This window comes from Amphibalanus amphitrite, unplaced genomic scaffold, assembly GCF_019059575.1.
Source record: "Amphibalanus amphitrite isolate SeventyFive unplaced genomic scaffold, NRLGWU_Aamphi_draft 000003F_arrow, whole genome shotgun sequence".
Lineage (NCBI taxonomy): Eukaryota > Metazoa > Arthropoda > Thecostraca > Balanomorpha > Balanidae > Amphibalanus > Amphibalanus amphitrite.
In genome coordinates, this window is record NW_024881500.1 from 106,402 (window position 1) to 132,486 (window position 26,085).

The following is a 26,085-nucleotide window of genomic DNA, read 5'->3' on the forward strand; positions in this document are numbered from 1 at the left end:
CACAACACGTGAAACGCCGCGCGATTTTCCTGAGTGCTATCGGGCCGGTGACGTTTGCGCTGTTGGAGGATTTGATCGCTCCGGCCTCAGTGACAGACGTGAAGTATGGAGACCTGGTAAAGGTGCTGTCGGAGCATTTTGAGCCGTCGCCGTCTCGGATCTTGGCACGTTACCGGTTTCATACGTGTGATCGCGAGGACGGTGCGTCAGTCTCAGCTTATGCTGCGACTCTGAGGCGACTGGCGCGGCCATGTCAGTTCAGCGCGGAGGTGCTCGACGAAATGCTCCGAGATCGGCTGGTCTGTGGAATCCGGAATCCCAGACTTCAGTCCAGACTGCTCAGCACGGAGGATCTCACTCTCAGCTCTGCGCTCGCGATCGCTCAGGCGTTCGAATCGGCGGCTGCCAACGCCAGTGAGCTGAATCGCAGCAGTCCCGTGTCATCAGAGCGAGCGGATCTGCAGCCCGTCCATCGGGTGGAGGAGCGCCGACCGCGGCAGAGTCCGTCCCGAGTGGCGGCGACGGGTGGCGCTCGAGCTCAGTGTCACCGCTGCCGGCAGAGAGGACACGAGCCGGCCGTGTGTCCGTTTCGCTTCCGGCGCTGTTTTTCTTGCGGGGAGGTGGGTCACTTGCGAGTGGCCTGCCGACGGCGCACGCCGGCGGTCCGGGCGGTTCAAGTGGAGTCGGCAGAGCATTCCACAGCTTCCGGTGCAGCTGCGGCGGAGCCGAGGAGCCCGGAGAGAGTGGAGGAGGATGTGTATGCTCTGTTCGGAGTCTACAGTGCCGGTGTCTCGCCGCTCTCGGAGGCCGCGGCCGCTCGCTCGGAGGACACAGTCGAGCGGTGCGCAGCTGGTGGCGGCGTGAGTGTGGGCGCTGCTACGGTTGCTGCGAGTGAACCCCACGGGGGTGGCTCCGATGAGCCTATGGTCGGCGCTCTTGCTTCTGGCGCGGCGGCGGCGGCAGCTGGCAGTGGCGCGGGGCGCTCGGCTGATCGTGAGTCTGCCGGCGGGCCCGGCGGCGGCGTGCATCGCACGGAGGGAGCTGAGGGAGTGGCACCGAGGCGGCCTCAGCGCTGCGGGCCGTACATCGTTCCGGTGCGGCTGAACGGCAAGTTGCTGGAGATGGAGCTCGACACGGGAGCTGCCGTCTCCGTCTGCTCGGAGCGCGCGTTCAAGAGGCTCTGGCCGACCGGCGGTCCGCCCCTGGAGCGCTGTGAGCAGACTCTGAAAACATATAGCGCGGGAACGATCGGTGTGTGCGGTCAGGTGATGGTCGATGTGCAGTATGGTGACACATCGGTCCGTGTGCCGCTCGTGATCGTTCGCGGTGGCGGTCCGTGCCTGTTCGGGCGTGATTGGCTCGCTCGCATTCGGCTGGACTGGTCGTCAGTGTGCGTCATGACGGCCAGCTCGCGGGTGGACGCGGTGCTGGCTGAGTTCCCAGACGTGTTCGACGGGGAGCTGGGATGCTTCAGAGGTGAGCCGGTCACGGTGGATGTCGATCCAGACGTCCAACCCCGGTTTTTCAAACCGCGCGTCGTCCCGTTGGCGTATCGGGATCAAGTGGAGCAGGAGCTGGATCGGCAAGTGAAACAAGGACTCTGGGAACCCGTCGCACATAGTAAGTGGGCTGCACCGCTCGTGGTGGTGCCTAAGGCTGGGGGAAAGGGTGTGAGGTTGTGTGGCGACTACCGCTTGACGGTGAATAAGGCGGCTAGGGCAGATCAATACCCCCTCCCTCGCGTCGAGGATTTAATGTCGCGACTGACCGGGGGGACAGTGTTCTCGAAATGTGACCTTAAGTCAGCGTACAATCAGCTGGTGTTGGAGAAAGAGTCGCGTCAGTATCTCACTCTGAACACGCCCCGCGGCTTGCTGCGGCCGACCAGGCTCAGTTTTGGGTACTCGGCAGCGCCGAGTTTGTTCCAGCGGACGATAGAGACGCTGTTGGCTGGCATCGAGGGCGTGGGAGTCTTTTTAGATGATGTGATCATCACCGGCCGTGACATGGAGGCGCATAACCGTGCCCTCCGGGAGGTTCTGCGGCGGTTCAGTGACGCTGGCCTCCGAGTGAACCGGGACAAATGCAGTTTCGGCGTGCCCAGTGTCGAGTATCTGGGGTTCAGGATCAGCGCGCGCGGTGTCGAGACGACTGAGGAGAAGGTATCTGCCATCCGTAACGCGCCGGAGCCGCAGAACGTCTCGAAGTTGAGATCGTGGCTCGGTCTGATCAACTATTATGCAAAGTTCATACCGAACTTGGCGTCCGTGCTCTCACCCCTGTACCGCTTACTGCGACGTGATGCACCGTGGGTGTGGTCTGAGACAGAGATGCGTGCTTTTCAGACAGCAAAAGAATTGCTGCTGAAACCCGCAGTACTGGCTCATTTTGACTCGTCCCTCCCCGTGGTCCTGACGTGCGACGCCAGCCCCGTGGGAATCGGGTGCATTCTGAGCCAGGTACACGGTGACGGCGAGAGACCGGTGGCATTTTACTCCCGATCTTTGAACAGTACAGAGGCTCGTTACTCACAGACGGACAGGGAGGGCCTGGCTGTGGTGAGCGGGGTCAAGAAATTTAATTATTTCTTGGCCGGTCGGTCATTCGTGATCCGCACAGACCATAAACCTCTGTTGGGACTGATTGGGGAACAGAAGTCGCTTCCGGTAATGGCATCGCCCCGTGTGATGCGATGGGCGATGCTTCTGGCGGGGTATGATTACCGGCTGCAGCACGTGGCGGGTAGTAAAATACCTCACTGTGACGCGCTGAGTCGGCTTCCCGTGCCGTGCCTGTCAGCAGAGTCTCCGTGTCCCGCTGAGCTCATAAACTTACTCGAGTTTCTCAACTCCTCGCCGGTCACCGCAGATCAGATCCGTCTTTGGACCGCCAGAGACCCGACGCTGTCCCAGGTGTATCAATTTGTTCAGAACGGCTGGCCAGAGGTGGACGTAGAACAGGTTGAGCTCCGTCCGTATAAGGCGCGGTTAGGAGAACTTAGCCTGCAGGACGGGTGTGTGATGTGGGGGTCTAGGATCGTCATTCCGCGGCAGGGCCGGAAGGCGGTCTTGGAGTTGATACATGAGGGACATAATGGGGAGAGCAGGTCCAAATCGTTCGCACGCATGTACGTTTGGTGGCCCGGGATGGATGGCGAGATCACGGATACGGTGCGTAAGTGTGTCGCGTGTCAGTTGCAGCGTAACCGAGAGCCTAGCTCGCCGCTGCACCCGTGGGCCTGGCCGGCTGCCCCGTGGGAGCGTGTTCACATGGATTTCTGTGGCCCCCTGAATGGACATATGTTTCTGGTAGTAGTCGATGCGTTCTCAAAGTGGATGGAAGTGTGTCCGCTGCGAGCGGCGACCACAGAGGCTACAGTAGAAGCGCTCCGTGTTCTATATGCCCGGTGGGGGTTGCCGAAAACCGTCGTGTCTGACAATGCTCAATGTTTTGTTAGCGCTGGTTTTAAAAGGTTCTGTGAGGAGAATGGTGTTCGGCACATTACCACTCCGCCATACTCGCCAAAGTCCAATGGCTTGGCCGAGAAGTCTGTTCAGACGTTTAAACACGGGTTTACTCGTCAGAAAACCGGTTCCGTTTTGTGTAAAGTGTCGCGTTTTTTGTTTAAATACCGTGCCACCCCGCATAGCACGACTATGCGATCCCCGTCTGAGCTGTTTCTCGGTCGGCAGTTCCGGACGCATCTGGATAGCCTGCGCCCGGACTTGCTCGACGTGTGGAGCAACGTCAGTGCGCTCAGAAGAGCTCGGCGGACCGCGGGGCTAAGGAGCGCCACTGTGTGCCCGGTGATGCCGTGTACGTGTCGGCGGTGGACAGACTGAGCGGGGTGGAGGGAGTGCGTTGGCTGCCAGCGGTTGTGGTAAGCCACAAGGAAACCGAAGTGGTCGTTTGTTTGGAGAGTGGGAATTTGTTGCGTAGACATGTAGATTGTGTGAGGATGCGCGTGACGAACGGGGCGGAAGGGTTTGATGATGTAGAGTTAGCACCCAGTGTTGTGCCGGCAGCTCCGCCCGCTGCAGTGCCATGTGATGTACCCGTCGGCGGCGACCGTCCAGGCCGGGCGCTCCGGTCGAGCGACCAGCGCCGGGCGCCCAGGCGCTTAGGCTACGATAGAGATTTCGCCCAAATATCTGTGGTGGAGGGATGCGGTAGACCGCGCCCAAAGCCAGGGCCCGGGTAGCCGGGTCGGGGCAGCCTGCGCTGACCCAAGCCGGGGCCGCGCGTCTTCCCGCTGTCATGGATAGCCTGGGGCTGCGGTGGCGTCAGCGCTCGGGCCGAGGACGGCCTGTGTGTCGGGAATAAACAGTCTGGAACCGACTGAGCGTCTGTGTACTTCAATAATAATAAACGTCGAGGCAAATCCAAAAAGCTGAAGCAAAAATCAATTATAATGCACCACTGAGCCAGAAGGATGGTGCTTTCAGCATGCAGGCATGCTATTTCCTTTATGCATACATGCCCTGATATTTATACGCTTCACATTAATTTACAGCATCACGGAAAGTTCAGATCACGGTCCAGCAACCCCAACTTCAATGAAACAAGGCAGCCCTGACAACCACCCTTCCCTCCCCACATTTTTGGACTCATGCGGGCTGATTAAACCGGTCGGTAAACGGCATATTTCGATTTATTTGCTAAAGCATGACTAACTACGATCATATCCGGTCACGGAATGGATTGAATAGCGGAGAGGGGAGCCTGCTGAACGGACGGGAGGACCGCGGTGGGGAAGGGGGAAGGGAGCACGAGAGAGGGCGGGGCAACAGCACACGGGAGGGGCAACTAGGGAGGGGCGGGGAGGGCATGCGAGGGGTGGGGAGGCACGCGGAACGGTGACCAGCGCTGCGGGAGGGCCGCTCACGCACAGTGGCAATTCGAGCACAGAACCGTGAAAAAAGAACACGGAGGCGGCGGGACACAGGCCTGATCAGCGTCGGTCGTTTTTGTTGCGCCGATGACTCACCCCACTTGTCCGGGCCCCGCGGCAAGGGTTTGTTAGTGCAGGGTCGGCGTACTGGGAACACTGACCGTAACTAGGCCGGACGACATCGAACGATGACCGCTCCCCTCCCCGTGCCCACAGTCGACTCATCGCTTGCACCCCTGTCCATCGGATGTGTCCCGCCAACCGCACCGGAGCCGTCACTAACGACAGGAAGCCTGTCTCAGACATGATATACATTTGTCTGACGCTATATGCAGTACCCCTCACCGATTAATGAGTCCCCCTCGAGTCGTTTCCGCGACATCCAACAAAAGAACGACTCCGGGCAGCGGCGACGTGACGCGTGAAGCCCCTCCGTCCGGCGCCGGCCAATTGGTCGACCGCTACCACTGCCGGCAGCCGCGTCGGGAGCGGGGAGCATGCTGATGAGCTATTCTTCGGCTGGACGGTGGTGGCACGAGTAGACCCGTCAGCCCGCCGCTCGGTCAGGCATGAAGCCATCGTCCGCGGCGGATTATCGAGCGTCGAGCCCTGATGATGGCCGAGCCCCACGTCTGGTGATTCACCCGGTCCAAAATGAGCCCCACCGATGACACAGGGGCTGCTCTGCGGCCAGAGGGGTGTGATTAGCCTCCATGAGCTCGGTGTTACGAGATGTGCGTCCTATTTACCGAGCTGCCACATAATATTAACGATGCGGCGGGTAAGTTGGACGCGTCTCATCCCTTCCGTGACAAAGGACGTGCCGAAGTTGTGATATTATCTCCTCAGATGGCGTGTGAGCGGGTTACACCTCCGGCATCGTCCATTGTTCGCGTCATCTCCATGGGTGATGGTGGAAGCGCGGGCTGCCGTTGGAGACACCATTTGTCACTGAGCTGAAGAGCCCGTCGCCGGCGGAGCGCAGTCGCCGGACCAGGGCGAGGGGGACTGAAGCAGCGCCCCTGGCCGGGCCCGGCCCGGAGCCACAATGAGCTGTCAGAGGACGACGTACCGCCAGAAGGGAACTAATAACCGTCAGTAGGGGGCCCAAACACAAACTGGGGAGGACCCGACACGAAGCAGCCGTGAGGGCTTCTCTAGCCAAAAGCGTCATCAGGTTTGCAGGCCAACTATCTAACAGCGATTTCATTGCGGTAGTTGTTTACATAAGTTTTACAAAGTTGACGTATTTGCGTGCACATTTCGATGCGATCTAACAGACTAATGAAGCTTGTGCGGTCATTTTCTTCCCGTTGGTCTCAAGTTTCATTCCATGAGAGTCAAGGGTCCCCGGTCAACAGTCCTGGGACTCGGCCGGGCCGACGGACCGACGGACCGGACGGTGCTCGCGCCGGCCGACTGTTCAGACGCCACCGCTTCAGTGCCGGCGGCGACTGGTGGCGCGGCAGCTGGCGCCGGGAGCGCCGCACTCGTCTGATTGAGGGCGGCGCGCGCCACAAAGGCCGCAGCCGCGGCGCTGTTTGCCGCGCGCCGCTACACTGTTTGGCTGCCGCCCTCCCTCTGACCCGAGGGTAGGTACCCGCCGGCCGTCATATTGGGCCGGACAGCCGACAGGGGCGACGGAACGACGATCGGGGCAGTCAGCGGCCTCCTCCCTCCCACCTCTCGCCTCTCTCTCTCTCTCTCTCTCTCTCTCTCTCTCTTCCCCTCCCTCTCCCTATGGTATAGCATATCAGCTAGTAAGCATACACTTCTACCGTTGAATATCACATATTCAATGTCAAATCAATAAAACGGGCATGTCTCTAAATGTGATGAAATTATACATATGGGGAAACAATTTTCAAAATCAGGAACAGTCCGCCATATAATAAATATTGAACAAACTCTGAGCCATTATCATCACGCAGCCGCCGCCGGGCAGCTGTCTCGCCGCCGTAAGCCAGCGCCATTAGAGAGTAAGCCCCAATTATCTCACCCCCTGCCGTGCGCTGGTGGTGCACTCGGTCGCACATTTCCCAGTAATAAGGGACTCGGGCCGGCGCCACAGTCGTCACCTTGCCGCCTGGACTGTCGGCGTCTGGTTTGAGCTGTGATTGTCGGCACCGGCTCGTCAGGGACGAGATCGGTGTCTGAGCGCTGCTCGGCCGACCGCGCGGCGCGTGCTGGAGCGGCTGAGCCGGTCTGTGATAATCGGCCGGCCAGAGAGCGGTTGGTGGTAGCGTGAGGGAGCGGACCCATGGATTTGGGCCGACACAGACCCCGGGCCCGTGGTTAGCGCCGCAACTATACCCCATTTGCCGCAGCACAGAGAGATTGGAGCACCGACAAAGGACATAAATTAATTTTACAAAAAAGATAACAAGCCGGCTTAGACCATCAATTGTCGGTTGAAAGCCTCGGCCGGCGCCTAATCTAACGGGACGGTCGTTTGCGCGCTGGTCCCTCGCAGGTCTTTGAGCTTCCATGCGGCGTGGTATGCCAGGAGGAGCGAGGCTATATGCTGCGCTGTCTGTTGAAATAGGCTACTCGATGTCACAGTATTTGCGGCGTTGTGTGTTTTGGTGACTTACGGACCCGCCTGTCGCCGTGAATCTCCTGAGAAATGGTTATGGGTTCGCTTCATGGTCCCAATGACCGGAGCTTCGCCGCAGTTCGGACAGTCGCCAACACACACCGGCAGTGGCCGAGGTGGCGCCGGCCCCGATTTAGTCCCAATCAGCCGCCATGACAGACAAAGGCATCGCTGTGCCGCCTCACCACGACACGGGCGCCAAAAACAATCAGCGTCGACACGCCCGGGGGCAGATCGCTGCCGGCGATAGGGGCCGCGGCAATCAGTCGCGCACCAGTAAAATAGCGGCCGCAAACTGAACTGAACTTCCGACAGAAGACCAAACATTTTAGGAACTGTGACTAATCTTTACGACCGTGTCAAGCCGCAAGGGAAACAGCATAGTACAAGAAGTGACAAAAACTAAAGCAGAAACGAAAAAAACGACCACAGCTTTATTCATGACTATGAAGATTGAAGAACCATTACCGAATAAGACTCGGGATGGGGGCGAAGCAACTAACGCCATTACCAGCATTATCCAAGACAGCCTGCATAAAAAAGCTCACGGAGGATCATGCAATCAGCTGAGGCTGCACAACTCTGCAGAGTCTGCAATGAAAGCCTTCCAACTCGGCGGCCCCATCTTCCGGGCGAGATCCCGTACGCGACACCTCATCAGTCTTCCCAGTCACAGTCACATTCTTCCAGCTCAAACGCAGGGAGAGGCCGGACGTAACTTAGACCACTGGTAACATTAATATTTAAATGTAAATGTGTAGGTATTCATTCACTGTGTATACATCTACTGGACTTGGGTCGACGGATTATATCTGCTAGAATGTTGGCAATACCAGACGTAGCAGAATAATATAGAAATAAACGTACATTTCTGTCAAGCATATTTACGTACTAAAATGTCGCCTTTCTGAGTTCCAGCGACTAAGCTTTCGTGCACAGGGCAGCAGCCGACACGTTAGGTGTCTGTGCAGTCGCCGCCACCGGCACTAAACATCGACCGGTGGGCAAACATATTGACCCGGAGAGGGCGCCCTCAGTTCCAGGCCCGGCTCGTAAGCGCCGGCGCATTGATTTATGTCGTGAGCAATCATGCCGTCAATTGGTGCGTCTATTGGCGTCTCCAGAGCTCGGGCACCAGCGGGTGGGGAGTCGGTTCAAAGCCGAGACGGAGACGACATGCAGGGTAACGACGTTTACCTGACGCCTGGGGAAACGATGACGGTTCACGGAAAAAGGGAAACAGGGTAACGGCCGTAATGGAACGCGGCTTAGATGTCTTGTCTTGGGTAAGGAGATAACGGAAATACTTGGGATGCCTCGAGAAAGAATCTAGATAAACTGTTCACCTGTCGATAGCGTTGATCAGTAGACAGAACATGACCTGGACGGAAAGATAGGAAGGAGGTTGTCTTGGAAGACACTGGACACGATGAACATGCTGATTGTGACAGAGTGGCGATGGATGGTCGTGGACCGAGCAGAACAGGTTGGGGGAGAGCGATCAGCTGCCGTGTACCGTCCACCGCCAGCGGAGGATGTCAGGTGCACCTATCGGACCACGATGTACGACTCCGGGAGTATGTTCGTCCACGTGAGGTTCGCAGACCGGCGCCCTCCTCAACACGCTATTGATTGTGTCAGTGGCGCGAGCCGTGCATGGTGGATCGCTATAGTTGTTCTACCTAACTTAGGGCATCGATCGGATAGTCTCTGTCGTCGAAAACACCCTGCAGGTGAGCCCTGCGGCGCGCTTTTCCGGGTCGGGTCACGGGGTGGGGTGGAGTGGTCAGGGGGTGGGGTGGAGTGGTCAGGTAGAGGGCTACTTGGAGGTCAGCCGCCAGGGAGTCTGGGGAGGGAGGGGCAAAGGTGCAGGACAGGCATGACCAGGGAGAGCCATGCAGAGAAGACAGGCCAAAAGGGAGAAAGGTGATGTAAATAGACGGCAGCCATGGCGCCAGAGTGGCGGATCGGACGAATGGGACAACTGTGTCGCACTGCAACACCGCAAGCGCTGCAGCAGTGTCGGCCAACCCTTTCCGGTACGGTGCAGAGGCGTGGCCGCGGAGGCGGAACGACAGACCGGTTTGTTTGTCCGGTTATCGTCGTTCCTTCTTCTAGCGCCTTGTATAACCGGCAGTCGGCCGTGCAGGCCAGGCCTCGGACAAGCCCTGAGCTGTTTAGCGACGATTGATAGCGGCCATTATGAGGATCAATTGTGTAGAAGGAGTGATCGATGACATTCAGCTGAAATGAAATATTTGACTGAGCAAGAAACTTAACAAAGCTAGACTGTAGACGAAAGAGAAACAATTCTTGTTAAGATTGCATTGCAGAAATTTAAAAAGGAATAAAAGCAGCTTAGAAACTAGCTGCAATTTTTCCAACTCAGGGCAGTCTATAACCATGACCATGACACACATCGTATTCCGCGAACTATTATTACCTAATGACGGCAACAGAAGTGAACTTGACACGCCGAGAACGACCGAACAACGTCTGAGAGGACAGCCTCTCGCGACGCCCCGCATCGTCTGTCTCGTCTGCGCCATATAATCCACATCACGCGTCCGGGAACACGCGATGTGTTTATACGCCCAGACCGAACCGCAAAACCACCGACGGACGTATAAGATTACCACACAAGTGCATTCGGGCATACATGCTCACAAGATGTAATCGGAAGGGCGCTGATATAGCCGTCTCTTCCGTTCGGGAGAGTGCCGCCGTCTTCGGTGGTGGGATTGATCATCGGGCAGGCTGACGGCACTGATCCACCGATATAGTTTGGTGGACGAACCTATAGCACGGAAGCCATGTGCTCATCTATAAGAATGCAGGTATGCCACATGTATGCACTTATATGTGCCAAGACAAATGTTAGGAAATTAGCATTGAATGATTTATAATTAATGCCTACCTTCTTATTAATGTTGATTACTGTAAGTCGAGACAAGGCGTATCTTTATACCAATGTGTTTGAGCACACTGTATTAAATTAAATAGCTTGATGATGACTGCTGAAAGAAGGAAATTGTACGCCTCCCGAAGCGGAAAATGACTTCGCTAAGCCAATTTGCTTAATGAAGAGCGTAGGTACTTATTAACATCTGCACCAGCATGCGGCTCATTGATCAAATTACGCCGAGGTGTGTAATTTGCAGGGACAACCGCGCCAGTCACGGTGTGGCAGCACGGCGCGGAGAGAGAGCCCCCAGCAATCTCCGCCACTAAATAGACACTCCGCAGCTCTACCAGAGCCATAAAAGCACGGGAGCCACTTCCTCCCCGCTCCCGAATGAGTGGCACTTCTGCCGGCCCGCCTCATTCGGGCCAGAAACGACCCACCAGTTGAGCTCAGCAGCGCCAAGAGCCAGCCGACGGAGTTGTTAAACACAGATTCTCCCGATTTGAAACTTTGTGAACTGTTACTGAGTGTGTATGCGGGTTTTGGGATTCCACCCGCCCCGCCCGCCGCCCGCATGCGTCGGACGGAACTCGGAGCTCGATCCATTCAGGTCCGAACGGCCTCCTGGGACCGAGAGGTGAGAATTGGGGCGTAATGCGGGATACCGGTCCTCACTACGGGCGTCCGGCTCCCCGAGGAGCGGCGCCCCGGACCGACCGCTCCCGGACTCCGGACCGACCGTTCCGGGATTCTGAATCTGGACCGACTGTTCCGGGCTCCCGGACTCCGGACGGGAGACCCAGACAATCGCGGGGGAGCAGACCGGATTCACGCTCCGCTCGCGCACTCACGCAATCGCCCGCGCACGCACACGCACGCACCACACATACACACGATTTGATCTCGCTAAGCGATGCGACCACACGCAGTGTTTCACAGATCGTCACGGTCAGGTAGCCGCGATCTGGTAACCAGAAGGCAGAAAGTATTGCACCGTCGCGTCGCGTATCTCGAGCAGGTCGCTGCGTATTGCAGTCTGCAGGTCATCGATCAAAGACGGAAGGAAGTCGGGAGGGGACGGTCTCCTCAGGTGACTGGTGGTGATTGAAATGCAGCTGCTGGGATACAATCTGAAGCAATCTGCGGCGACGAGTGATCGACGGTGCCCGCGGGCGCCCTTTGGCCTTTTATCCCATATTCACCGGTTACCGCCTCAGGGGGAACTCGGAAGTTATTGAAAATGTTGAGTCAAATGTATGTCTTTGAGCGATACAAACAGTTTGTGCCCGCTTGAATGCTTAACCAACTAACGGAGGGACCAGAAATATGTTTATTCATTTAATCTCGTATACGAACATGTTTTTAAAATAGCTGAATACCTAGGTACCATTGATTTTCTAAAACTGTGCCGTCAGGCGTCATCAGTTTGACGATAAGAAGCTGCTTGCCCACGAACGGCACAAGCATCTTCTCGTATTCTCGGTTAGTTATTTGAAAGAGGTAGGTGTTGACCGAAATGAACAGCCGCTTATCAAAAATGACGGTTTCACTATTATCATGTTTCGAGCCAGTTTCGAGCCACATTAAATCGCACGAGTCGTCCGGATCCGATCATCGATACATTTTTAATAAGGCTTGAAACATAGCACATTTGCAACTAAACGATCACAAGTAAAACAACAAAACTCCATCCTTTCCACCCAAGTTTCTGTATCTCAGGTGGCAATCCATCTCGGCTACAATCGGGCGAACCAGTGCCGGGTGACGGACCCCGGCCAGCTCCGTCACCCGCGGTGGCGTCAGTCCGTGATACGGTAAATAAAATGATAATTGGTGCCCAAGGTCGGTCGGTCGGGACAACACCACGGCGACAACTGACGGAGCGACACGGTCACATTCCGCTGGCGGTTTGGGAGCCATTGTACCCACTTAGCAGGGGTCGGATCTCCTAGGGGATGTGCATGAGGATGAGTCAACAGGGGCACGGGCGTAGGAACGTCATGAAAAGTGGGTGGGCCACCCTGTCAAGGGGCCTCCTTTTCCAGGGGGCCTCCTATTTTCAGGGGCCTCCAACTTTTGCCTCGTCCTGCTGGCTGCTTTCAAGTATGACCTCCAAATCTAGCTTCTGAGATTGGGCAGATGTACCCAGGGGCGTAACCGCTTAAGCGAATAGTGCAGAAAGTCCGCACCATTTTTAAAACTTGTTTCCCCTCCGATTTTTTTTTTAGAATGTATTTGCCGCAAACGGCGCATGACCCCTGAAAACCCTTACACAAATGTCTTCCTCGTTTCCCAGGTGCCCCCATCAGCTTCATAGGCGCCCTCTTTGGCATATAAGCGCCCTATGCATAGTCATCAGAGACATTCCTATATGTCCCACAGTCGCCCCATTGTCGCATACAATGTGCGCTTATCATAGGCGTCTCTCTTTTATGGGCACTTGAAGGCACCTCTCTTTGCCATGCCGGCCCCCTGTTTCTTATGAATGCACCCCCATGGCATTGATCAATTGCAATTTGCAGACCTCTATTGCATGTGGACGCCCATATATGTAGGCCTCAGAGGCGCACCTCTTTCGCATTGAGGCGCCCCTATGGGCTTCATAGGCGCCCCTCTATTGCACGTAGGTGCCCTACTGTCTCAGAACCGCTCCCCTTTGGCATGGAGACGCCCATCTTTCGTACGGAGGAGCCGCTGTGGTTCTTAGAGACGGCATGTTGCTCCCAGACGCAGATGGGGCTCTCGGAGTCGACAGTGTGGGACCTTCAGTCGCTGATGGGTGCCCGCCAGATGTGGACCCTCGGAGACGCCGGTATGGGGCCCTCAGAGATGCCGGTATGGGCCCTCAGAGGTGCCGGTATGTGGCCCTTAGAGACACCGGTGTGGAACCCTCAGATACTTCAGTGTGAAGCCCTTACAATTGCTGGTGTGGAGCTATGAATGCGCTGGCTTAAATCCGTCAGAGGCCGGTACATGGACATAAGAGCTCAGTGAGAGCTTGTGTGGTGCCTTCAGTGGCCTTGTGGAGCCGTTAGACATCAACATGGTGCTCTCAGGAGCCGGTGAGTCCTCAGAGTCACCGGTGTGGGGCCTTCCGAGCTCCGAGATACTGGTCTGGGGCCCTCAGAGGTGTCGGTGTGGGTCCTTCAGATGTACCTATAGAGCCTTGAGATGCACAGGTGTGGTGGCCCACAGAGGCGCCGGTGTGGGGCCCCCAGAGCCACCGATATAGGGCCCAAAGAGACACTAGTATGACCCTCAAAGGCGCCGCTGTGTGGCGCTCATAAACACTGGTGTGGAGCCATCACAGGCGGGTGGAGCCGTTAGAGGCCGGAAAGGGCCCTTAGATGCCTACAAGGAACCTTCAGAAGCCGGCGTGGCACGTGGGGATAAGCGTGTCTACTTAGGAGCCCTTGAGGTGCTCTCATGAGCTCTGTGGGGCCCTACCGAGCCGAAATATGGCCACGGTCAGTTGCCGCCGCATGGCTCTTCGGACTATCATTCTCAGGGGCCTCATCTGCCTAGTTTGAATAGAAGGGCCTCTCAGACCATCAGTCTCATGGGCCTCCTCTGGCTAGTATAAATAGAAGGGCCTGTTAGACCATCAATCCTAGGGGCCTCCTCTGGTTAGTATAAATAGAAGCGCCTCTCAGACCATTAATCTCAGGGGGTGGACAGTATATATAAAAGGGCCTCTCAGACCATCAGTCTCGAGGGCCTCCCTAGAAAAGTGTAAATGTGGATAGAGGGCCCCCTCAGATTCATTAGGAGTGGGCCTGTCTGCCTATTAGTCTCAGGGGCCTCTTGTGGCCAGTATGAATATAAGAGCCTCTCAGACCATCGGTCTCAGGGGCCTCTTCTGACTAGTGTGGATAGAGGGCCCTCCCAGACCACCGGTTTCAGGGGCCTCCAGTGGCCAGTTATATGAACAGAAGGGCCTCACAGCCATCAGCGTCGGGGGCCTCTTCTGACTGGTGTGAATATGAGGGCCTCTCATACCATCAGTCTCAGGGGCCTCCTCTGCCTAGTGTGAATATAAGGGCTTCCCAGGCCATCAGTCTCAGGGGACTCTTCTGACTGGTGCCGGATTGAGGGACCTCCCAGACCGAAAGTTTTGGGGGTCTCCTGTGGCCAGTATAAATAGAAGGGCCTCTCAGTCCATCAGTATCATGGCCTCTTCTGCCTGGTGTGATTATAAGGGCCTCTCAGGTCATCAGTCTCAGGGGACTCTTCTGACTGGTGCCGGATTGAGGGACCTCCCAGACCGAAAGTTTTGGGGGTCTCCTGTGGCCAGTATAAATAGAAGGGCCTCTCAGTCCATCAGTATCATGGGCCTCTTCTGCCTGGTGTGATTATAAGGGCCTCTCAGGTCATCAGTCTCAGGGGCCTCCTCTGACTACTGTGTAGATGGATAGGCCTCCCAGACCATCATTCTCAGGGGCCTCTTATGACTATTGAGAATAGAGGGGCCTCCTCTGACTAGTGAGGGTAGGGGTCCTCGGCTAGACCGCCAGTGTCAGGGGCCTAAATTTATTCTGACTAGTGTGGATGGAGGGGCCTCCCAGACCACCAGTCTCAGACCTCTGACAAGTGTGGATAGAGGGGCCTCCCAGACCGCCAGTGTCAGGGGCCTCCCCAGACCAGTGTGGAAATTGGGGCCTCCTCAGATCCACTAGGGCCTCTCAGGCCATCAGTCTCAGGGACTTCGACTGACAAGTATGAACAGAGGGCCTCCTTGGATCCATCACGCCCCCTTGGAGTCCGTGCGTGGGGATTCGTGGAACTTATTTTTACCGAGATTCTGGAAGGTGACGACGTCCTCTCAAATCGAGACGAGGGGCCTCGAGTAAAAAGTGGGTGGGCCAAAACACATGGTTGGCCCCCCCACCTCGAAAAGTGGGTGGGCACTTGCCCACCTGGCCCCCCCTGTTCCTACGCCTATGAACAGGGGTACAGGACATATATCGTGTGGTTTGTCACGTGTGCTAACAGGATCACATTTCATTGCAGGGTGAATCAGTAGCCTCGATCTTCTGGACCCGATGATGATCTCGTTCACCGAATATAAATAATGTGTAAAAGGACGAAACAAGCATCACGTCTACGAGTGACGATGCTTTTGATTCGGATCGTATTTCCGAAACCCGTTCCACCCACACCACGCTGACCCCGACCGGCACGTTCCTGTGCATTTCAACTCACCTCCGACAGCTCGGGGTTGTTGCTCATCAGATCAAACACGCTGGCAGCGCGGGCTCGGGCCAGACCGGCCAGCAGTAGGCACACACACCACCACCTCATGGCTACACTCGGTCGGCGCCGCTCCGCACTCGTCACTACCCGTCACCTCCTCTCGCTCCCGACTCATTCACAATACTCGGCCGATTCGCCGGCCGGCGCGCAGCGCGACGGGCTAGTTCGCCAGACGGCCGGCAGGCGGCAGCACCAGCCGCCGCCCCGAGCCCGCTCGATGCAATGGTCCGCTCCGCTGAATGGGTGTGACGTTGAGCCGCTTTAGCGCGCGTTATTAGATCTCGACGCGTCGATGGAGGAGTGGAGAGGCTACGAGAGACTAGAGTAAGCTCGGATAAGAGGGAGTAACGTGTTAATTGGCTCGTATTACTGGTCGACACTTCGTGCGGCGTGCCTTCTGTCCAGGGATCGACGTCCACTATTCCCCGCCAGACCTATCGGTTTTCTACATACGGCTGAGGGGGTACACGGCCCCCGCCGTTTTCCCCTTAACCGAGCTCTAAAGCTTCGCCAGAAGCAACGAGCGTATGGGAGCCGTCACCGCTGAGAGCCGTCGCTTACCCCAATATGCATTGGTATCTCAGATTTTCACAGCTGTGAAAAAGGAAAGCCTAGGTAAAAAATTTACCAGAGGCTCGTAACAATGACCCTTGAGTAAGAAAACTTCACAATTTTATGACTTTGCGTGACTGACCCTGAGTTGGACCCCGAGTTCCACGCTACGAGAATTGACCTTTCCATGAGTGTTGACGGAATTTTGATAGTCGTCAGCTACTATCTGATCTCTGCAACAGGAGCCACGCGCCAAGTACGGCAGGGCGAAACACAACTCCGCCAAACGATCCCCTCCAATAGTTCCCGGCTCCCGCATCTGCCTGGTCCTTCTAGCACCGAGCGGAGTTGTTGGCCCGACGCGAGCGCCACACGTACCCCTTCACGAAGTGGCAAAGCTTTAGTACATTCATTCCCTAACAGGTGGCAGCACCATCAATCTGCCTGAGGCGGTGCAAGTGTCTGGGTGAGAGTCGCCCCGGCCCGAGTCGCCGGCCGACTGGGACGGTTCGCGACTCGGGACTGCAGCGGCGGGCTGGGCCGGGTGCGGCAGTGTTTCGGCAGGGGTGTGAGGTGCAGCGGCGGCCCCGCGAGCGGCCACGTGGGTCAGAGTCGGCAGCTGTGTTGTCCGTGCGGGGCGTGTCACGTGGGGAGACGGGCAGGCGGAGGGGTGTTACGTCGCTCAAGGTCACGGCGCCCGGAGGATGAAGCGGCACTGGTAGTCGGCGCAGTCGAGGCGCAGTCAAGTGGTAAGAATGAGGATAATTGGTCCTTTGGTGTGTAGAACGAGGCTATAGAACCTAGACGGGCGAGGCTGGTTGGCGGCGGTTACCTATTTTCTCCAGTGACTGCTGAAAAATGTTTGTTGCAACTTGCATTGCACGCAACAAACATTTCACGAATCACGATATAGCTGAACGGCTTCAAATTATGATTACAAATAATAATCACATCTAAGAAATGCGGCCACCCGCGTATCAGGGCTGGTAACATTTAAAGGTTATAAAAAACATGTCTATAACACCGCCCGTCCGTGGGAATTTGACGACATATTTGGCTGTATTGAATTGCACAACACCCAATCCAGTTTACACCGGTAAGGAGCGGACACAGTGCACGTGCTCTGTCACTGATAACCGGACGCCCTTTTTCCGACAGGCGGCCGACCTTCGCCCCGGCTGGAGTATGGTCCTCGGACCGACTGTCGTGACACGGTGACGGTCCACAGAGCACCGCCACCGACACATCCGGCCCCATGTCAGCTGACTCCGGCAGCCGCGGCGGGGGCGGGGGCGGGGGCGGCCGGCTGCTGACGCCGCGCCGCCTCCTGGCGCTGCTGGCCGCCTCCACCGCTCTCTCCATCCTCCTCTACCTGCGCTGGACGTCCTCCGGCGCGTTCTTCGGGGCCAGCCCGCGGCCAGTACTCATCACCCAGCCGCCCACCCCCACCGCGCAGCCCGACACACTGGAGGGACTCCTGCAGCGGGACTTCTACAGCAGAGAGTGGGAGACGTGCGACAGTCCCGAGCAACTCCCCGTATTCATCAACAACGAGCACTGGCAGCATCCGTTTAACACGTCTCTGTACGCGCTGGCCGCCTACCCGGACCGGCGTCTGCGGGCCAAGCGGCGCGTCTTCGCCTACGTGCGGGTGATAGCGATGAGGGACGGCTACAGGCACAGCGCTGGCCGCCAGGTGCACTGTCAGCTGCGCTATGAAAACGGCACGGAGAGCGTGCCGGCGCTGGAGCAGCTCATCTGGCAGAGCCGCTGGGACCCGCAGAACACGGGCAAGCTGTTTGACCCGGTGTTGGTGTCGTGTCCGCTGCGCGGCGGACTGATGCCGCTGTCTGTGGCGCTGACGCCGACACCGTGTGCCACCGCTGACACGGACCTGGCCGTGGATATGGCGCCGCTGCGCGAGTGGCAGAGCTCGCGGCGCCGGGACGGGTTCGCCGTGTGTGTGAAGGGGTTACAGCTGGGCGACGAGTGGGCGGGCCGGCTGGTCGAGTGGATCGAGCTCCTGCGGCTGATCGGTGCCGACGCGTTCGTGTTCTACCGGTACGACACGGGACCGGAGGTGTCCAAAGTACTGGAGCACTACGAGACCCAGGGCGTGGCCACGGTGGTCAACGCCACCCTGCCGGGGTTCCAGCCCAACTACCCGCCGGCGCGGCGGCGCTACCTGCGAGCCGCCGTCTGGCAGAAGCGCCGCTTCGAGCTGGTGCACTACAACGACTGCCTGTACCGCAGTCTGTACCGGTACCGGTTCGTGGTACCGCTGGACGTGGACGAGGTGCTCGTACCGCGCCAGTACCGCACCTGGGCCGAGCTGATCGAGCACCTGGAGGTGAACCCGCACCTGCTGCAGCGGTTCGCCTCGCTCTCCGTCCGGCACGTCTACTTCTTCGACAACCTGACGCAGACGCCGGACCCCGGTCTGCCGGAACACTTCCACGCGCTGCGGCACACGGAGCGAAGCGCCAACATCAGCGGACGCGGCTTCAGCAGCAAGGCGTTCGTCAGCACCCGAGGCGCGCTTACCGTGTTCAACCACTACGCGCTGGCGCCGCTGTACCCCTACACCGCGCACGAGGGACGCATAGTGCCGGCGCAGGCGCTGCTCCACCACTACCGTTCAGAGTGTCCGCGGGACCTGAGTGCCGAGTGCCGTAACAACTACTACAGGTACACAGAGACTGACCACAGCCTGGAGAGGTACCGAGGACAGCTGGTCGCTGCGGTCACACAGACACTGACACAGCTGGGATTGGGAGGGGAGGGTGCGGCCGGAGGAGAGGCGCACAGCGAGGGTGAGACGCCGACTGACGAGGATGGTGAAAGCGACGGAGACCACAGAGCGCACACCAGTGATGTGGGAAGTGATATACAATGATACGAGGGGGATTAAGATTACATTTGGCAATGTCAAGGCAAGGGATGGACAGGATTCAGCAAATCACGATCGTCATTTCTAGCAGGATAGGCACGCAATGGCAGACCGACATCAGGGAGATATCAAGAATCAGAATCACCCTTATACGCTTCCCGTCCCATATAAGACAATTATGATACCATTTATAACTGTGGTTGCGATAAGGGAGAATGTTATGGCGGTTGTCTTTGTATGTTACCGCAAATGAGCGTTCTTCGCGTGCCTTCGTGGTATAACTGGCCTCTGCAATTTTCGACTGCTGTTATTGGATGGTCTCGTCGCTACTTTTCGCAGGGATTTTACCGGTGGATAGTCTGGCTGTGACTCGTGTATTTATGTCCATCGTTAATAGAAATACACTTACACTCGTGGTACACCAGTATATCACAACTCGCTGGTGTTTTGTTGTATTTGGAGTTTGGACAGTAGCAGCCCATGGCTCATATTCGTAATGGAGAGGTACCACCCGGGTATCACATCATTTCGATTCACACGAGCTGACACCACCACAAGTTATCGCATCACAGTTCAGGTTCTCACCGAACACAGTCACTGGAACAATTGACAAAATACGATAAGACGTAAGTCTTTCAAGGCTAGTCAGCTTAAAGTGCACAACCGTTTTCAGTTCCCGCTCACAAAACCATGATAGAAAACATCAGCAAACCATTATACCACCTTTACTTGCAGCACTGACAGATGAAACATAGTAGCGCCAGTGCGGGTCAGAGCAGCCAGTCCAGCCAAGTGACACTCCCCCGCCCTACCTGGCTCTGCGCTGAGCGGCTGGAGGAGCGATGCCAAGACCGATGTACCCCGTGACCCCGCCTCAGTAGAGCGACGCGTCGGGAGCCGGGCCGAACAGGTGTGACCAGGTGGGCGGCGTTCGCCAGCGACCCAGCACAGAGTACGGGTCGGGCCGGGACTTCTGGCTCTCCTGGACACGACGGGGGAAGAATATGTCAGATGTGAGTAGAGAACGTGCTAACAAGGGCATAGCAGTAGCAGCACCCGGCTGAAACTGGACAACGGCATGACAGAGTTTGCCAATGTGTTCAAATGAATCATATAGGCACGTAACGACTTGAATAAATTAAGAGCCACTGCAGGCTGAAGTAAGCATTGTTTTTTAGAAGAGTCGCAAATGAAAAAAGGCAGGTAGCAAGCAGTCGCTTTCACGATTAATCAAGCAAGCCCCCATTTTGAAACAAAATCAATGAACCGTAGTTTTTGCAGCAGGAGCATTTATAAACCACGACCAAACGAGCAGACTGTACTCACATCCAACAGGCCGAGCCAGGAGTCCAGGCAGTTGCAGGTATCCACCGCCTCGGGAATGTTGTTCCCTTCGTAGGTGTGTCGCAGTAGACACGTGTACGGGAATTTGGCCGCCTCACTACAAAACAGAGCAAAAAGAAAATGGTGTTACCACGATAGAGTCGTAAGGCTTCACTGTCAAATTCAAGATCAACTCTAATTTTATTTCGTTTTCAATTTGATTCGAACAGCGTTTATGTGATATACATGCGTCGTCATTGAGAAGTTCGAGAGCTGATAGTTCAGTGTAGATTGTCGTATTATGAAATATGAACGATAAATGGCAGTGCACAAACTGTTTGGAATTAGCAGCGTAGCAGTCAAGCCAAGTGACTGAAGTGGGATCTCCGGAAGGTAAGTGTTCCACAGCGTGCGACAGAGGTCGCACTGATCGCACAATGTGAACAACATGCAGGTTTTGGTGGATGGAATGGGTGGAAAGACACTACAGGAGCCCACATTACACACCACTCTCGACGGATGCTATATTCCCCAATCCCAAGCTGCCGTAGAGGTCCCATATCTCCTTTCTCTGAACGCAGTAGGAGTCCCCGTTCCCTCATCCACCAGGCACGATAGAGATCCGATATTCCCACTCTCTAAGCGTAGTGGAGCCGGTAGATGTCCCCGTTCCCCCACCCACCAAGCGCGGTAGAGGTCCGACATCTTCCCACCCTCCAGGCGCGGTAGAGGTCCGACATCTTCCCACCCTCCAGGCGCAGTAGAAGTCCCCGTTCCCCCTGCACTCACCAGGCGCGGTAGAGGTCCGATGTCCCCCACTCACCAGGCGCGGTGGAGGTCCCCGTTCCCCCACTCCCCAGGCGCGGTAGAGGTCCGGTATTCCCCACTCACCAGGCTAGGTAGAGGTCCGGTATTCCCCACTCACCAGGCGCGGTAGAGGGCAGAGGTCCCCGTTCCCCCACTCACCAGGCGCGGTAGAGGTCCGATGTTCCCCACTCACGAGCGATAGAGGTCTAAGATACTCTACTCACCAGGCGCGGTAGAGGTCCCCGTTCCCCCACTCCCCAGGCGCGGTAGAGGTCCCCGTTCCCCCACTCACCAGGCTCGGTAGAGGAGGTCCGATGTCCCCCACTTACCATGCTCGGTAGAGGTCCGGGACGAAGCCGGCTCCGGGCAGGTACGGCGGCGGCCGGTGCGCGTCGCCCTCAGGCCGCGGTATCTCCGGCTGCGGCGGCGCCAGTGCCGTCAGTGCGTCGACATCGTCTCCGGCGACGGTGACGTGGCAGAGTCGCGGCGCGGCCGGGTCGGGCCGGGCGGCCGCGTGACAGCTGGCCAGTTGGAGGACCCGCTTCAGACCACGCTCGGCCGCCCACTGCACCAGCTCGGCCAGCAGTGAGAGACGGCCCCTCTGCAGACATCACGGGGGCGGGGAGTTATATGTGGGCAAGACGAATTGGCAGGTAGTCAAGAGATAAGGAGAACTGCTGAAGGCAAACATAACAATACGGTGTCACGCTTTCTTCAAAGTCACGTAGCTATGACGAGATAAAATCCAAAGTAGTACAGCTTCTCTAATGAGCCATTCATTAGTTTCAAGTCCAATATGCGTCCATTAGTTTGTCCAATAAAAAGAAAAGAAAAATACGTATTACTCGTTACAAAACACCATTACTTACTGGTGATATGGGTGCACGGATCTGAATGACCAGCAGTTTCTTCTTTTCACAGACGTAAGCTGAAAGCGAATATGATCGGTAAATATTGGTTTGGTTTCAAATGGTTGAAAATGTGTGACGACACTGGCGCTACTGCTTCGCTCGCTGTGTCAGACGGACAGATTGCACAATACATTTCACAGTTCAGAATATCTGCAATCAACCTTTGCCGGTCCCGTAGCTCAGTTGGGTAGAGCGTTGGACTCCGCGTGGTGAGAGCACGCGTTCCCGGTTATGACAGTCCGGGTTCGAAGCGCGACGGGCGCTCGACATTTATGGGCCTCCTGACAGGTATGGTTGCGGTTGGTGGCAGGCCGTAGTCAGGCGAAGTCAGTGAGGGGACCGGCCGTGCGCGGCTTTGTGCGCACGTTAAACTTTGGACTCTAAATTCTGCCATAGAATCGGAATTGCGCGATCGGAGGGTAGAGGGCAGGGTCATCGCAACAAGCTTCGCTTAGCGGTGGCTCTGTCCTTGTGAATCCTTCCCATCAAAAGGTTCGGACTAAATTTATATAAAAAAAACCTGTAAGAATCTAAACATCCGCTGTATCATGAATAGTAACTTGCTGGTGCTTAGAGGATCAACTAAACCAGTCAGTCAGCAGCCCTCAGCTATCCCACCAGCGACCTACCAACCACTAAGCCATCTGCCTGTGTCTGGCCAACACCCACGTCCCACACACCCATACACACCTTCCATGGCAGTCATGAGATGCGTCTGTCCGTCGGTGTCCGAGTCGGGCAGGGTGCCCACCACCGGCTGCAGACTGGGGTGTCCGAAGGCGCCCAGCCGCTGGCAGCGCAGGTTGTGTAGCAGCAGGTCGACGGCCAGCTGGCCCACGTTACCCACGCTCACAGACGGCTGCCGGGAGGTTTGGGGCGCTGTCAGGACGGGGAGCGAGTGCATGTCGTAACATAGTGATAACATGATCATATGGACTGTCACATAATAACAGCGTCTCATGCCAACAACTATTTGTCATTTTTGCCACATGTACAGTACCCATTGGCAAATTAACATGCTTTTGTAACAAGATGTCCATATTAATACCTATATTTTGGCATATTAGATGTGTCCAAACGAGCAAAAATGGTACATAACAAAGTTTTATCAGAGATGACACTGTTATGAGTGATCAACGATAAATAAGTTATCTACACTTAGCGACATCCAATCAGTGAGTACCTAATCTCATAACAATACATTGATGTCAGTTGTCACTTACCGAAATAAGAGTGTAGCCAGATAGATCTTTGGATACATCTTCAACATATGTGAGAGATTTCATTTTCTTGTCTTGACACTGTCAAAAAAAAAGACATTCATTCGGGCACTACACGTTATGAAAATTCACATCCAATGCCGTGAGATCACGGCATGATCACGTGAGATCACGGCATGATCATCAATCAAATTGGGTCTTACGTTCAAATGTCATATCCAGTGACAAGCAGGAACATTGTCCTAATATTGCAAAATACACACCAAGGCATCGTCATACCTAATGGGTTCCAACTCCAAGGAAAAAATATGCTGACATGACTCATGGCTAGGATTTGACCACTTTTCAGCAACACGATAAAAGTTTGAAGAACAGACAAAAAATGCGTTTTTTCCATAGTTATGAAAATAAGCATGAGCTTTTGGGTAAGTACGATAGCTGACAGCTTTTACATAAACACCTAGAATTACAATAATAACTCAATTATAATATATTGTGAAAGAAAAAGCTTCTGATACAAACAGTATCTTGATCACTGTCCATGAGATGAAGAATATGTGAAAAATTCCAAATAGCTCTGGAGCATCTTTTGGAGCCTGTTTGAAAATGTGGCAGCCAGTTTGAAAGTGGTTGGATTGGAGCAGCCAGAAACCTGCCCAGAAATCAGGATAGTAGTAAAGCAGGCATCACACTTGTTTTCCGCAACCAAGGAGAGGTGTTATTGGTTAGGTTGTAGCTTGTAGATTTTAGGTGGTAGGTTTTAGGTTGTAGGTTGAACCCTGAAGGTAAGGTTAGGTCAGGTTTGGTTAGGTTTGGTTTGGTTTAATTAGAAAGCATCTCTGGACTCTGGGTAGGTATATCGCCTCTCCTTGGTTGTAAAAAGCAAGTATAATGATTGCTTTAGACTAGGTGCTGTAGTAAAGCAGGAGTCGCACTTGCTTTTTTGCAATCAAGGATAGATGCTGAAGGTTTGGTTGTAGATTGTATATTTCAGGTGGTAGGTTTTAGGTTTTAGGTTTTAGGTTTTAGGCTGCAGGTTGTAGGTAAGGTTAGGTCAGGTTTGGTTAGGTTTGGTTTGGTTTGATTAGAAAGCATCTCTGGGTATCAGTATAGCACCAAAAAAAAAAAACAAGTGTGAAGCCTGCTTTAACACTACCAAACCTAGAATAAAAGGGAAATAAAAGGAAAACAAAATGCAGGGACGACAGCGCCTCTCCTTGGTTGTAAAAAACAAGTGTGAGATGCCTGCTTTACTACTACCCTTTAGTACTACTACCAAATTAACTGTAGGTAGGTATTCAAAAAAGGTAGGTACACCACTCTTACTACAGTTGACAAGTGAGAAAACCTAGAATTGTGCTATTTATCAGTGGTTGGTGGCCGGTGGGCACTTTGAAATGATAACTCTCATCAATAGCGATTATCAAAGTCGTTGTCAACAATAACAAGTTTTTCAAGTTTATCATTATTGATTATCCGTTATCAAAGTCCCCGTTTCAGTCAATCGGTAACAATAACTTCATCAAATGCCACAGGAGCGTATTTAAGGAATAGTTCACCTTAACATGGGGCTTTGAGCTGAGATAGCAGTTTTGTAGATTGAACACTGAAAAATGTTAGTTGGAACGTCTTTTAGCCCAACAAGCTCTGTCGCCATAGATATTCACATTTTTTGATGAATGTTTTCCTTATTGAAGGAATATTTAAGGATTAAAATATTATTTAGAAGCTCATTACTTTCAAATATTTTATCCTTTCGATTTCTTTCATTTTTGAAGATATCATTATCATTATCGTGTTATCAAAGTGAACGATTGGGTTATAAAGTTATCGTTATCAAAGTCACTGACTTCGAAAAAGTTGTCGAATTATCGATATCAAAGTCGCAGTGAAGTTACGAGTGTCCACCACTAAGTATCAGTAGCGGCGGAACACCTTCAATTAAGGGGGCACTGCCGACTTTTGGTCCCATTCTTTCCATGCAACGCCCATAGGGCTTATGTTAAAATGCCAAAATCAAAGGGGGCACGGTGCCCCGGTGCCCTCCCCGTTCCGCCGCCTATGCTAAGCAATACTGTGAGCCAGGCAACAGTCTTGGAAACAAGAACACAAGGGCTGCAAAAAGGGATACTATAATTCAAATTAGGTAGGTATACCTATATCAAAATAAACGGTGTAGAACTTCGGCCGCCGACCCGCATTGGCATAAGTTATCAAGTTATCGACAAAATAACTTTTGCTCTGTTCTCTAACAAAAGTATGTGCAGGCTCGTATGATATTGCTAGGCAACTTGCGGCGATTTTATGCAAACTTCGCCAATGTTCTGCCACTAGCATTCCTATTGAACACCTTTCTTGAATAAACATTGCTACCATATCGACTTTTCATGTCTGTGCTGCGTTACATTTGTAAACAAGATCTTCATTTTCTTTCTACATAGGAAGATGGGTAAAGTAATTTTTAACTCTGGAACCAAATTGACTGTGACTCGGGGACCACAGGGCACAGAACTGCAACACCGCAGAAAAGTTCATTCGACAGCTCTTTTAAAGGTCTTTCTGGAGAAAGCTCTCAGATTTGACCTAGGTGGGGCTAACAGTTAAGCTTCCAGAGAGCAAAAACTCTTCAAATTCCAGAGGGGTGTTCACGGGCACCGCACACTGCTGCGTGCGGTGTGTGCGGTGCGTCCAGCAGGCGTGGGGGTAGGGGATGGGTAGGCGGCTCTGACGTCACGGC

At 54.8% G+C, this 26,085-nt stretch overlaps 3 protein-coding genes across 4 annotated transcripts in view; 1 reads left to right on the forward strand and 2 right to left on the reverse strand.

Annotated features, from left to right (window-relative positions):
- The window catches only part of LOC122369529 (fasciclin-1-like), a 117,137-nt gene extending 101,335 nt beyond the window's left edge, over positions 1 to 15,802 (reverse strand). Inside the window, exon 1 of the mRNA XM_043344373.1 lies at positions 15,595 to 15,802. Coding sequence (XP_043200308.1) covers positions 15,595 to 15,693 — 99 coding nt within the window. The 5' untranslated portion in view covers positions 15,694 to 15,802. The remainder of the gene's footprint in view (positions 1 to 15,594) is intronic.
- Positions 15,803 to 16,669: 867 nt separating this feature from the next.
- Positions 16,670 to 19,506, forward strand: LOC122369598. Its single transcript, XM_043344490.1, has 2 exons — positions 16,670 to 16,946; positions 17,356 to 19,506. The coding sequence occupies exon 2, from the start codon at positions 17,453 to 17,455 to the stop codon at positions 19,091 to 19,093; it is 1,641 nt and encodes a 546-aa protein (XP_043200425.1). The 5' UTR covers positions 16,670 to 16,946; positions 17,356 to 17,452; the 3' UTR covers positions 19,094 to 19,506.
- Positions 19,446 to 25,687, reverse strand: LOC122369654 (proteasome assembly chaperone 2-like). Of its 2 annotated transcripts, none has more exons than XM_043344667.1 (7): positions 25,505 to 25,687; positions 23,352 to 23,429; positions 22,819 to 22,987; positions 22,087 to 22,145; positions 21,547 to 21,818; positions 20,414 to 20,528; positions 19,446 to 20,069 (listed from the first exon to the last, which is right to left on the reverse strand). In XM_043344667.1, the coding sequence occupies exons 2-7, from the start codon at positions 23,412 to 23,414 to the stop codon at positions 19,962 to 19,964; spliced, it is 786 nt and encodes a 261-aa protein (XP_043200602.1). In that variant the 5' UTR covers positions 23,415 to 23,429; positions 25,505 to 25,687; the 3' UTR covers positions 19,446 to 19,961. The 2 variants fall into 2 exon arrangements, with proteins under 2 accessions (XP_043200602.1, XP_043200533.1); XM_043344598.1 differs by lacking the exon at positions 25,505 to 25,687 and adding an exon at positions 23,871 to 23,906.
- Between the last annotated feature and the right edge of the window lie 398 nt (positions 25,688 to 26,085).

Bases quoted from the DNA above. Each gene is read 5' to 3' on its own strand.
- LOC122369598 (XM_043344490.1), top strand. From the start codon at position 17,453: ATGTCAGCTGACTCCGGCAGCCGCGGCGGGGGCGGGGGCGGGGGCGGC.
- LOC122369654 (XM_043344598.1), bottom strand. From the start codon at position 23,891: ATGGACAGTGATCAAGATACT. The intron at 23,430-23,870 runs GTTTGTATCAGA...TTTTTTTGACAG, and splicing joins TGGACAGTGATCAAGATACT to TGTCAAGACAAGAAAATGAA. The intron at 21,819-22,086 runs GTAAGTAATGGT...TGATGTCTGCAG, and splicing joins TCCGTGCACCCATATCACCA to AGGGGCCGTCTCTCACTGCT.